Here is a 14,199-nt window from a genome sequence, read left to right as displayed (position 1 = left end):
TCCTGTTTTGGTCACCGGAAAAGTTTCGGGTTTTATCGGTAACGTACCGGGACCACCGGGAGGGTCCCGGGGGTCCACCAAGTGGGGCCACCGGCCCCGGAGGCTTGCATGGGCCTAGAGTGGAAAGGGACCAGCCCCAGAGTGGGCTAGTGCGCCTCCCACCCTTGCCCAAGGCGCAACTAGGAGGGGAGAGGGGAAACCCTAGGCGCAGATGGGCCTATAGGCCCACCCTAGGGCGCGCCCCCTCTCTCCCCCTCTTGGCCGCCCCCTCCAAGTCCCATATAGGGCTGGCCGCCACCCCCTAGGGGTGGAAACCTAGGTGGGGGCGCAGCCCCCTCTCCCCCTATATATAGTGGAGGCATTGGAGCAGCCCAACACATGAGTTTCTTCTCCTGTTGGCGCAACCCTACCTCTCTTTCTCCTCATATCTCGTGGTGCTTGGCGAAGCCCTGCTGGACTACCACACTCCTCCATCAGCACCACACCGTTGTGCTGCTGCTGGATGGAGTCTTCCTCAACCTCTCCCTCTCTCCTTGCTGGATCAAGGCATGGGAGACGTCACCGGGCTGTACGTGTGTTGAACGCGGAGGTGCCGTCCGTTCGGCACTAGGATCTCCGGTGATTTGCATCACGATGAGTACGACTCCTTCAACCCCGTTCTCTTGAACGCTTCCGCTTAGAGATCTACAAGGGTATGTAGATGCACTCTCATTCCCCTCGTTGCTGGTTTCTCCATAGATAGATCTTGGTGACACGTAGGAAAATTTTGAATTTATGATACGTTACCCAACAATGGCATCATGAGCTAGGTCTATTGCGTATATTTTTTGCACGAGTAGAACACAAAGTAGTTGTGGGCGTTGATTTTGTTCAATATGCTTACCGTTACTAGTCCAATCTTGTTTCGACGGTATTGTGGGATGAAGCGGCCCGGACCGACCTTACACGTACGCTTACGTGAGACAGGTTCCACCGACTGACATGCACTTGGTGCATAAGGTGGCTAGCGGGTGCCAGTCTCTCCCACTTTAGTCGGAACGGATTCGATGAAAAGGGTCCTTATGAAGGGTAAATAGCAATTGACATATCACGTTGTGGTTTTTGCGTAGGTAAGAAACGTTCTTGCTAGAAACCCATAGCAGCCACGTAAAACATGCAAACAACAATTAGAGGACGTCTAACTTGTTTTTGCAGGGTATGCTATGTGATGTGATATGGCCAAGAAGAATGTGATGAATGATATGTGATGTATGAGATTGATCATGTTCTTGTAATAGGAATCACGACTTGCATGTCGATGAGTATGACAACCAGCAGGAGCCATAGGAGTTGTCTTTATTTATTGTATGACATGCGTGTCATTAAACAACGCCGTGTAATTACTTTACTTTATTGCTAACCGGTAGCCATACTAGTAGAAGTAATGAGTTGACGAGACAACTTCATGGAGACACGATGATGGAGATCATGATGATGGAGATCATGGTGTCATGCCGGTGACGATGATGATCATGGAGCCCCGAAGATGGAGATCAAAAGGAGCAAAATGATATTGGCCATATCATGTCACTATTTGATTTCATGTGATGTTTATCATGTTTATGCATCTTATTTGCTTAGAACGACGGTAGTAAATAAGATGATCCCTCATTAAAATTTCAAGAAAGTGTTCCCCCTAACTATGCACCGTTGTGAAAGTTCGTCGTTTCTAAGCACCATGTGATGATCGGGTGTGATGGATTCTTACGTTCACATACAACGGGTCTAAGACAGATTTACACATGCGAAACACTTAGGTTGACTTGACGAGCCTAGCATGTACAGACATGGCCTCGGAACACAAGAGACCGAAAGGTCGAGCATGAGTCGTATAGTAGATACGATCAACATGAAGATGTTCACCGATGATGACTAGTCCGTCTCACGTGATGATCGGACACGGCCTAGTTGACTCGGATCATGTAATCACTTAGATGACTAGAGGGATGTCTATCTGAGTGGGAGTTCATAAGATGAACTTAATTATCCTGAACATAGTCAAAAGATCTTTGCAAATTATGTCGTAAGCTCGCGCTTTAGTTCCACTATTTAGATATGTTCCTAGAGAAAATATAGTTGAAAGTTGATAGTAGCGATTATGCGGACAGTAGAAAGCTTATGTCCTTAATGCACCGCTCAGTGTGCTGAACCCCAAACGTTTTTTATGGATGTTGCGAACATCGGACATACACGTTTTGATAACTACGTGATAGTTCAGTTAAATGGTTTAGAGTAGAGGCACCAAAGACGTTTTCGAAACATCGCGGAACATATGAGATGTTTCGAGGGCTGAAATTGGGATTTCAGGCTCGTGCCCATGTCAAGAGGTATGAGACCTCCGACGATTTTCTTAGCCTGCAAACTAAGGGAGAAAAGCTCAATTGTTGAGCTTGTGATCAGATTGTCTGAGTACAACAATCACTTGAATCGAGTGGGAGTTGATCTTCCAGATGAGATAGTGATGTTTCTCCAAAGTCATTGCCACCAAGCTGCTAGAGCTTCATGATGAACTATAACATATCAGGGATATATATGATGATCCTTGAGGTATTCACGATGTTTGACACCGCGAAAGTAGAAATCAAGAAGGAGCATCAATTGTTGATGGTTGGTGAAACCACTAGTTTCAAGAAGGGCAAGGGCAAGAAGGGATACTTCATGAAACGGCAAATCAGCTGCTGCTCCAGTGAAGAAACCCAAGGTTGAACCCAAACCCGAGACTAAGTGCTTCTGTGATAAGGGGAATAGTCACTAGAGCGGAATTACCCTAGATACTTGGTAGATGAGAAGGCTGGCAAGGTCGATAGAAGTATATTGGATATACATTATGTTAATGTGTACTTTACTAGTACTCCTAGTAGCACCAGGGTATTAGATACCGGTTCGGTTGCTAAGTGTTAGTAACTCGAAATAAAAGAGCTACGGAATAAACGGAGACTAGCTAAAGGTGAGCTGACGATATGTGTTGGAAGTGTTTCCAAGTTTGATGTGATCAAACATCGCACGCTCCCCTCTACCATCAAGATTAGTATTAAACCTGAATAATTGTCATTTGGTGTTTGCGTTGAGCATAGACATGATTGGATTATGTCTATCGCAATACGGTTATTCATTTAAGGAGAATAATGGTTACTCCATTTATTTGAATAATACCTTCAATGGTCTTGCACCTAAAGGAATGGTTTATTGAATCTCGATCGTAGTGATACACATTTTCATGCCAAAAATTATAAGATAGTAATGATAGTACCACTTACTTGTGGCACTGCCATGTAAGTCATATTGGTATAAAACGCATGAAGAAGCTCCATGTTGATGGATCTTTGGACTCACTCATTTTTGAAAAGTTTGAGACATGCGAACCATGTCTATTGGTGCATACGCATGAAGAAACTCCATGCAGATGGATCATTTAGACTCACTTGATTTTGAATCAATTGAGATATGCAAATCATACCACATGGACAAGATGACTGAAAAGCCTCGTTTTCAGTAAGATGGAACAAGATAGCAACTTGTTGGAAGTAACACATTTTGATGTGTGCAGTCCAATGAGTGCTGAGGCATGCAGTGAACATCGTTATGTTCTTACTTCACAGATGATTCGAGTAGATGTTGAGTATATTTACTTGATGAGACACAAGTCTGAATTATTGAATGGTTCAAGTAATTTTAGAGTAAAGTTGAAGATCATTATGACAAGAGGATAAAATGTCTATGATATGATCATAGAGATGAGTATCTGAGTTACAAGCTTTGGCACGCAATTAAGACATTGTGGAAATTGTTTCACAATTAATACCGCCTGGAACACCATAGTGTGATGGTGTGTCCGAACATCATAGTTGCACCCTATTGGATATGGTGTGTACCATGATGTCTCTTATCAAATTACCACTATCGTTCATGGGTTAGGCATTAGAGACAACCGCACTCACTTTAATAGGGCACCACGTAATTCCGTTGAGATGACACCGTTTGAAGAAACCTAAGTTGTCGTTTCTTAAAAGTTTGGGGCTGCGACGCTTCTGTGAAAAAGTTTCAGGTTGATAAGCTCGAACCCAAAGCGGATAAAATGCATCTTCATAGGACACCCAAAAACAGTTGGGTATACCTCCTAATTCAGATCCGGAAGCAAAAGTGATTGTTTCTAGAAACGGGTCCTTTCTCGAGGAAAAGTTTCTCTCGAAAAGTTGAGTGGGAGGATGGTGGAGACTTGATATGGTTATTGAACCATCACTACAACTAGTGTGTAGCAGGGCACAGGAAGTTGTTCCCGTGGCACCTACACCAATTGAAGTAGAAGCTTATGATAGTGATCATGAAACTTCGGATCAAGTCACTACCGTACCTCGTAGGGTGACAAGGATGCGTACTACTTCAGAGTGGTACGGTAATCCTATCTTGAAGGTCATGTTGCTAGACAACAATGAACCTACGAGCTATGGAGAAGCGATGGTGGCCCATATTCCGACAAATGGTTTGAAGCCATGAAATCCGAGATAGGATCCCTGTATCAGAATAAAGCATGGACTTTGGTGGACTTGCCCAATGATCGCAAGCCATTGAGATAAATGGATCTTTAAGAAGAAGACGGACGTGGACGGTAATGTCACCGTCTATGAAGCTCGACTTGTGGCGAAGAGTTTTTTCACAAGTTCAAGGAGTTGACTACGATGAGATTTTCTCATCCGTAGTGATGCTTAAGTCCGTCGGAATCATGTTAGCATTAGCTACATTTATGAAATCTGGCAGATGGATGTCAAAACGAGTTTCCTTATCAGTCGTTGTAAGGAAAGGTTGTATGTGATACAACCAGAAAGGTTTTGTCGATCCTAAGGATGCTAAAAGGTATGCTGGCTCTAGCAATCCTTCTAAGGACTGGAGTAAGCATCTCGGAGTTGGAATGTACGCTTTGATGAGATGATCAAAGATTTTGGGCTTATACAAAGTTTATGAGAAACTTGTATTTCCAAAGAAGTGAGTGGGAGCACTATAGAATTTCTGATGAGTATATGTTGTTGACATATTGTTGATCAGAAATGATGTAGAAAGCATATAGGGTTGTTTGAAAAGTGTTTTTCAATGGAAAACCTGGATTAGGCTACTTGAACAATAAGCATCAAGATCTATAAGATAGATCAAAATGTTTAATAATACTTTCAAATGAGCATATACCTTGACATGATCTTGAAGGTGTTCAAGATGGATCAGTCAAAGAAGGAGTTCTTGCCTGAGATGTAAGGTATGAAGTTAAGACTTAAAGCTAGACCACAGCAGAAAAGAGAGAAAGGACGAAGGTCATCCCCTATGCTTTAGACGTAGGCTCTATAGTATGCTATGCTGTGTACCGCACCGGAAGTGTGCCTTGCCATGAGTCAGTCAAGGGGTACAAGAATGATCTAGGAATGGATCATTGGACAGCGGTCAAAATTGTCCTTGGAGTAAATAAGGACATGTTTCTCGATTATGGAGGTGATAAAGAGTTCGACGTAAAGGGTTACGTCAATGCAAGCTTTAACACCTATCCGAGTGACTCTGAGTAGCAAACCGGATACGTATAGTGGAGCAACCATTTGGAATAGATCCAAGTGGAGAGTGGTAGCAGCATTTACAATATGACCTAGAGATTTGCGAAGTACATACGGATCTGAATGTTGCAGACCCGTTGACTAAAACCTCTCTTACAAGCAAAACATGATCAAACCCCATAACTCATTGAGTCTTAATCACATGATGATGTGAACTAGTTTAGTGACACTAGTAAACTCTTTGGATGTTGGTCACATGGTGATGTGACCTGTGAGTGTTAATCACATGGCGATGTGAACTAGATTATTGACTCTAGTGCAAGTGGGAGACTGTTGGAAATATGCCCTAGAGGCAATAATAAATTAGTTATTATTATATTTCCTTGTTCATGATAATCATTTATTATCCATGCTATAATTGTATTGATAGGAAACTCAAATACATGTGTGGGTACATAGACAACACCATGTCCCTAGTAAGCCTCTAGTTGACTAGCTCGTTGATCAATAGATGGTTACGGTTTCCTGACCATGGACATTGGATGTCGTTGATAATGGGATCACATCATTAGGAGAATGATGTGATGGACAAGACCCAATCCTAAGCCTAGCACAGAGATCGTGTAGTTCGTATGCTAAAGCTTTTCTAATGTCAAGTATCTTTTCCTTAGACCATGAGATTGTGCAACTCCCGGATACCGTAGGAATGCTTTGGGTGTACCAAACGTCACAACGTAACTGGGTGGCTATAAAGGTGCACTACAGGTATCTCCGAAAGTATCTGTTGGGTTGGCACTAATCGAGACTGGGATTTGTCACTCCGTGTAAACGGAGAGGTATCTCTGGGCCCACTCAGTAGGACATCATCATAATGTGCACAATGTGACCAAGGGGTTGATCATGGGATGATGTGTTACGGAACAAGTAAAGAGACTTGCCGGTAACGAGATTGAACAAGGTATCGGTATACCGACGATCGAATCTCGGGCAAGTATAATACCGTTAGACAAAGGGAATTGTATACGGGATCGATTGAGTCCTTGACATCGTGGTTCATCCGATGAGATCATCGTGGAACATGTGGGAGCCAACATGGGTATCTAGATCCCGCTGTTGGTTATTGACCGTAGAACGTCTCAGTCATGTCTGCATGATTCCCGAACCCGTAGGGTCTACACACTTAAGGTTCGATGACGCTAGGGTCATAAAGGAAGTTTGTATGTGGTTACCGAATATTGTTCGGAGTCCCGGATGATATCCGGACGTCACGAGGAGTTCCGGAATGGTCCGGAGGTAAAGATTTATATATGGGAAGTCCTGTTTTGGTCACCGGAAAAGTTTCGGGTTTTATCGGTAACGTACCGGGACCACCGGGAGGGTCCCGGGGGTCCACCAAGTGGGGCCACCGGCCCCGGAGGCTTGCATGGGCCTAGAGTGGAAAGGGACCAGCCCCAGAGTGGGCTGGTGCGCCTCCCACCCTTGCCCAAGGCGCAGCTAGGAGGGGAGAGGGGAAACCCTAGGCGCAGATGGGCCTATAGGCCCACCCTAGGGCGCGCCCCCTCTCTCCCCCTCTTGGCCGCCCCCTCCAAGTCCCATCTAGGGCTGGCCGCCGCCCCCTAGGGGTGGAAACCTAGGTGGGGGCGCAGCCCCCTCTCCCCCTATATATAGTGGAGGCATTGGAGCAGCCCAACACATGAGTTTCTTCTCCTGTTGGCGCAACCCTACCTCTCTTTCTCCTCATATCTCGCGGTGCTTGGCGAAGCCCTGCTGGAATACCACGCTCCTCCATCACCACCACGCCGTTGTGCTGCTGCTGGATGGAGTCTTCCTCAACCTCTCCCTCTCTCCTTGCTGGATCAAGGCATGGGAGACGTCACCGGGCTGTACGTGTGTTGAACGCGGAGGTGCCGTCCGTTCGGCACTAGGATCTCCGGTGATTTGGATCACGACGAGTACGACTCCTTTAACCCCGTTCTCTTGAACGCTTCCGCTTAGCGATCTACAAGGGTATGTAGATGCACTCTCCTTCCCCTCGTTGCTGGTTTCTTCATAGATAGATCTTGGTGACACGTAGGAAAATTTTGAATTTATGCTACGTTACCCAACATATTTTTCAGCTATATTATCTGTCATGAGATATCTTTCCATGATCTGTGTGCTCATATCTTTCGTGCATCTCTATCTGCTATGCAATCATGTTTTGTTTCGGTAGTTTACTTTCAGCAGTGTTTCTCTCTCTCTCTCTCTCTCTCTCTCTCTCTCTCTCTCTCTCTAGTTTTCTATTTGAATTCTAGCAGTTATCTTTGAGAGTTTATCTTTCATCTCTGTTATGTTTCTTTTCTGTAGTAGTTTTGTTTCATTTTCGGTATGCTGCGCTGAGGTATTTAAGTTTCAGAAGAAATTTTAAATCTCCCATTCACCACCACTCTGGTCGATATACTCGAGTCCTACATCCTTCACACCTGTATGTTAGGGTCATCTTGGGTACATCATGTATCCATTTTTTATCCAGATTTCATACAAAACATTAAACTGCATAATAATTCGCATCACATAATCCAAGAAACCCAATCAATTTCGCTACAATGTCTCTTAGTAAACAGATCTCATCTAAAATCACCCTTGATTCACTATGCACCAGGCTTGTGTCGCCTTGCTGTACAACCCTAGCCACGTCACCTCGCCGTGCCGCCCTCTCATCTCACCAGGGACGTCATAATCGAGCACAACCCTAAGTCCTCGTTCCAAATTCCTTTGTTAGGAGGGAACCGAACAACCCCATTTCCAAGAAATTTCCCCTTATTAACAAATGACATCTGGACATGCCACCAAATAAGTCAGATGCAAAAACAAATTGTTATTTTTCTATTCATGTTTTCAAAAATGGCCCACCCAACTTTTTCGGTGACACTCAAATTGTCACTGAATATGAACATGCCTAGTGACAACCATCTGGGTCACCTAAAATCAGCCCGAACCGTCATGTATATGCCATCAGCTTAAAGTGGACACTCAGTACAGCAAGGAAGCTCTGAATACTCGTTTGGTTGAACTGAAAGCGAGTCAGTCAAACACGAGGCAAAACAAAAGCGTCAGAAAACAGCCAAAGGTTTAACTGAAACTGATTCAGCCAAACAAATGAGGTAAGCTTAAACCGATGACAAAGGCTGAACAACCACACACATATACTACTAGTAGAATTTAGAGTGATCGCCAGTTGTAAGCTTAAACTGAATCAATGGCAACGAAACTCTGAGTAGTCGACCACTTTGGTTAAACTGAAAGTAAATCAGTCAAACACTTGAGGCAAAACTCGAAGTGGCACCAGAAAAGAATCAAAGATTAACGAACGGACGAATCAGACTCCACAACAAGTACGTATCATTTACTAACGACGGAGTGCAAGTAGTATATAGTTTCATGGATCTACTCAAGCATATATGCATTGCCACATTTGGCCACATCACAGAGGAATATCATTCTGCTGTCTCAAAACAGAGCAAAGCAGAGAAAGGCTCAGCAGTTACGCTGCGTGCTCCTAGAGTTCAGAAGAATTCTCCCAGAGCTCAGGGATGTGAGATGAGGAAGGAGAGAACGGAGCTTTGAGCTAGCTGAGCCCTGGTGGTGGCGGCGGTGGTGGCGGGCCGCCCTGGCGGCAAACACCGCACGCATTGTTGCTGCCGGAGAGGCGGCCGCAAGCCTTGCAGATCGGGCCCGACCCGACCTTCAAAAAACTAAGCAACACAAATATCAGATTATCAATCATGATAAATCAGTAAGACTTCCAGAAATCGTTCACAATCGAAACTTAAAGGCCATATAATTAAGCCGAATGTATTGATACAGGGAAGAAAAAACTAACCAAATCAGGACAATAGCGGAAGACCAACCAAAAACAAAAACAAAAAGTCCATTTTACTACCCTGAATAAAGTGGGTGGTTCACTTTACCCCCTGATCTATTTTTTCGCTTCTTTTACCCCCAAACAAACCCAAACCGGACAAAACATCCCCGGCCGGTTATTCTCCACCCGCTGCTGATGTGGCACTAGTCAACGGCGGTTTTGACCTGGGTGGGGCCCCCTTGTCAGGTCTCTCTCTCTCTCTCTCACCAACCGAAGGCGACGGCGAGTGGCGTGGAGCGCCTCCTTGCGACGGCGACAGCACCGGCCACACCGAGCTCCCGCAGCGCGAGCGCCTGCTGGGCCCGCCGAGGCAAACGGCGTGGGAGGACGGCCCGAGGAGGCCGTCGGCGAGGTGCCGCCCGAGCACCTCGGCGTGGAACTCCACCGTCTCGCGCTACTCGTGGCTGCGCCATGCCTCCGACGACCGCGGCTTGGCCGTGCCCCTCCGACACCCTCGCGTGCGCGTCACCGCGCCTACCTGCTGCCGCTCGTGCATGCCCGCTGCTGCCGCTCCTGTCCCCGCGCATGTGCCCGCGCCTCATGCTATTGTTCCTCGCACCGCCTGCGTAGCTTTGCTGCCTTAGCGCCCCGCCCGCGCAGCCCTGCTCCGGCACCCCCCCTCATGGCCCCGCTCCAGCGGCCCTGCTGCACCTACTGCAGTAGCAGCCGGCCACAGCGACGGCGGCCGGTGCGCGCGGCACCGGCAGGCGGCCGGGCCGGCGCTGGGGCGGGCGGGGCAGCGTGCGCCGAGCGGGGGTGACCGGGCGCAGCCAGGCGCAGGGACGCGCGGTGCGGCCAAGTGCAAAGCGGCGCGCGACCGAGGATGACGACGCGGGCAACATGCGGGGGCGGACAGGGACAGCGGCGTACTCGGGGAGGAGGCTGGGCGACACCCGCGAGGGCAGAGCGGGGGCAGTCGGAGCCGGCAGGCGGCCGGGGACGACGGCGCGAGCAACGCACGGGAGCGGACGGGGACGACGGCGCAAGCTCGGGGAGGAGGTAAGGCGGCGCAGGCGCACGGCCGGAGCGACGACGGAGCAAACGCCGCGGAAGGCGAGGCGAGGCGGAGTGGGGTGCGGTGACCGGGGCGAGCACCTTTGAGCGGCGTCGGGTTCATGGAGAGAGAGAGAGACCTGACAAGGGGCCCCACCCAAGTCAAAACCGCCGTTGACTTGTGCCACATCAGCAGCGAGTGGACACAAAACCAGCCAGGGGATGTTTTGTCCGGTTTTGATTTGTTTGGGGGTAGAAGAAGCCGAAAAATAGATCAGGGTGTAAAGTGAACCATCCACTTTATTCAGGGTAGTAAAATGGACTTTTTTCAAACAAAAAGAAACACAAAGATGTGGTCCGGATCATGCCAATGGCCGCACAAGAAGTGCACCATATATCTGAGAAACGCAAAGGTGTGGTCTCGACGCTTGGCGTGGCGACGGTCGTTGGGTCCTATAGATTTTTTGTTTTATTTTGCTATGAGTCAGGTTCGTTAGTGTAGGTTATTTTTGTAAAGGCTTCTTTCGCTCAATCAAACTTTAAAATGTGCGGTGGTGCAAGTTTGACAAACTCGCAGGAATGTATTACATCTTTTATGTCAATCAGCTAGTTATATGTCTATACAATCCTATGGTCTAACTGTTGACCAACATTGAGAATAAGGCCCTTCTCCGCGACTGGAGTGCTATGTTGTTTCATCCATCTGCGAGAATTTAATTCGCTTCCTCCACCTTTGCAATTGTAATTGTTCAAACTAAGCTGTTTTCATAGCCTTCGGGATGAAATGGTTCACGGAGGCATAGTCACCGTAAAAAGACAATATTGTTTACTTCCATACCGATTGCACTTCAAAAAGATATGAATGATTTGTCCCTAAACCATACAAACAAGCCAATCCTTTGCACACTTTCATATATTTTTTAGCAGGAAGCATGGGTGACATACGCCCTTTAATTAGAGTTTGGTCGTCACTAGTGGCGACAGCGCATGTAGTCCTTGTGCTAGTCAGTTTACTCGTATTTTTTTTTTGCGGGAAAAACTTCCAATCTATTCATCTTCAATCATGGTAGTACAACGAAAACTAGAAATAATAAAAATTACATCCAGATCCGTAGACCACCTAGCGACGACTACAAGCACTGAAGCGAGCCGAAGGCGCGCCGCTGTCATCGCTCCTCCCTCGCCGGAGCCGGGCAAACCTTGTTGTAGTAGACAGTCGGGAAGTCGTCGTGCTAAGGCCCCGTAGAACCAACGCACCAGAACAGCAACCGCCGCGGATGAAGAGTATAGATCAAAAGGATCCAACCTGAAAACACACGAACGAAGACGAACGACGAAGAGATCCGAGCAAATCCACCAAAGACAGATCCGCCAGTTTACTCATATTATGGACGTGAAAAACAATCGATTGAGCTTGCTCGTCGTCAAACTTTAAATGTGCAGTGGTGCAGGTTTGATAAATTCACAGGAATTTATTAAGGCCCTTTTATGTCAATCGGTCAACAATAACGAATTTATGAATATTTTCCACCCATATCCTCTCTCTTTTACATAAATATTCTTACATATATATCAACTTGTATAAAAACCATTTCTTCTTACGAGAAGATAGAGTGCGGTATACATAGTTTCAGAATATGTCGGCATCCACATCACTTCAGTATTTACGTAACAACTCTTAGATTCATCTAACAATGGCCTGATCATTCCTTCCACGAATTGGTATGAGGAATTTAGCAGGTCTACCTTTTGTAGCTGCTCATGCTTTACGACGCTTTGTTCTCTTCTCCAATTCGTCCACTATGAAAGATGGGCAAGTCTTCTTGATATCCTTTAACCGTCGTGTAGCCACCAGAGCATCCATGAAATTTGATAATTCGATAAATTCAAGGCAAGCATTCTTAAGCCGGTGGCAGTTATGTTGGTCAGCTAAAGCTAATGTGATTGCCACGGTGTCCTTGTTCAGATCCTCGCATAAGATGCTTTGGCAAACCAGCTTGAGCCTGTCCATTGCATATCTGTCCGCAGCCACTAGTAATAGCCGGACCATCTCAGTGTCCTCACCGCTAGGCAAACAGTCCGTATAGATGAAATGGAGCAGGGCCTTGAAAACATCAGGTTGCATGTCCATGATGGTTATGCATTGCCCCGGCCTCGCCTCCTGCATCGACCCATAGAGCTCCGCTTTGAAAACAGGCGAGCGTATAGCGAGAACAAACCTATGCGCTTCAATGGTCTCTCCTCCGACGATGAAGCTGACATCAAATCCCTGCTTTTCTTCAAGCAGCTTGCTAACATGCTCAGTCATGTCAGCTGGTGGCATGTCGATTTTAAGGAATGGTTTTGTTTGCGTAATATGTGGCTTGTTGAAAACAGTGACGACGCATTCGATCGTCAGGCGATCATCCCTAAGGTACGCGGATCCCTCGATCTCACTGTGCCTTATGAAACAATTAGACTGTGGAGCAAACTTACTAATATCACCAGAACTGAAAATCCTAGGTCCTGTTTTATGCACCGAAGATGAGAATCCGGTGTACCGGTCCACCAGCCTCATGTCGCAGGACGCCCGAACCTTAGCGTTGTTGCTCGAAAGCATGAGGAAAACCGATATGTAATCTAGGCCATGTCCTTTATACCCGTCGGGGAAGAAGAAGATCACCCAGTCGTGACCGCCGACGGAGAAAACCCCTGAGCGTATGCGGCCGTCCACGCCGTGGCCCATGCCCTTGTGCTTGCTGTAACCCAAGATATCAAACACATGCGTACCTTGAGCCTCCTCCACTGGGGTGCATGTAGACACCGTCTTACACGTCTTCATCTCGTGACCAGGAGAAGGATGTTGGCGAAAGCCGCCGACTTGTCACGTACTTCCCGACGAGGTCGGTGGTGCACTCGGATTGATTGCTTTCCGATCAGAAGACGCTCGAGCACACAACAAATCAGTATGTAGAAGCTAGCCTTCCGAAGCTCGCAAGCAGATGCTTCCGCCAAAGTCACACTTAGGGTGCTAGTTCACAAGCGTAGAGCCGCGGCCTGATGCGTATACCTACGCACGACCAGAACCGCTCGTGTCGACAACTCGAGCCTTCGTATCTTTTACTTGCTTTGATTTGATTGATCTGGTTTATTATAGATGGAGCTAGTACAGATATATATATAGTGCCTGATCTATCTAGTACAGAGCTGATTCGGCTAAGGCTACCGGTCCGTACGGGACAGGGACAGGGACAGGGACACAGTGATTCGTGATTATTTCCAACAGAGGATGGAGCAGGGGCCGAGCCAGCGTATAATTTGTCTGCTACGTGCACATTTTTTTTTGAGTGGCATATGTTCTTTATTCAATCAAAAACATCCACAGGTAAAATACACCGAGAGATGAAGCCGCCTTTGGCAAGCTATATGAGCTTCTGCAGTAGACTCTTTTCTCTCATGAGCCACGTTCACTCGATCAAAGAGTTCAGTTCTCTCCTCCACTTCTCTCAAGATCATTATTGAATAGGTGCAGTTTGCCTTTTGTCTGTAAATTAGTCACCTAGGCAATCAGAAGCAAGCTTCACCGACATAATCTACGAGAAAAGACATTCTCCCATGCATGGTATATACCATGCATGTACCAGCCGCTGGTTATCTTTGAGATTCGGATTCACGCATGCATCTGCTCATTGTGTTGCTTAGTTAATCTCAATTTATGATCCTTTGTTCTACTAATTTATGTCATATCAATCA

At 46.7% G+C, this 14,199-nt stretch overlaps 1 protein-coding gene across 1 annotated transcript; it reads right to left on the bottom strand.

Annotated features, from left to right (window-relative positions):
• Positions 1-12,044: 12,044 nt before the first annotated feature.
• LOC123117371 (BTB/POZ and MATH domain-containing protein 1-like) lies at positions 12,045-13,579 on the bottom strand. The gene has a single exon (XM_044538139.1). The coding sequence runs from the start codon at positions 13,286-13,288 to the stop codon at positions 12,227-12,229; it is 1,062 nt and encodes a 353-aa protein (XP_044394074.1). The 5' UTR covers positions 13,289-13,579; the 3' UTR covers positions 12,045-12,226.
• Positions 13,580-14,199: the final 620 nt, after the last annotated feature.

Source organism: Triticum aestivum, chromosome 5B, assembly GCF_018294505.1.
Source record: "Triticum aestivum cultivar Chinese Spring chromosome 5B, IWGSC CS RefSeq v2.1, whole genome shotgun sequence".
In the NCBI taxonomy this organism is placed as follows: Eukaryota; Viridiplantae; Streptophyta; class Magnoliopsida; order Poales; family Poaceae; genus Triticum; species Triticum aestivum.
This window is presented reverse-complemented; position numbering and strand designations above follow the sequence as displayed.

Bases quoted from the DNA above. Each gene is read 5' to 3' on its own strand.
- LOC123117371 (XM_044538139.1), bottom strand. From the start codon at position 13,288: ATGAAGACGTGTAAGACGGTGTCTACATGCACCCCAGTGGAGGAGGCT.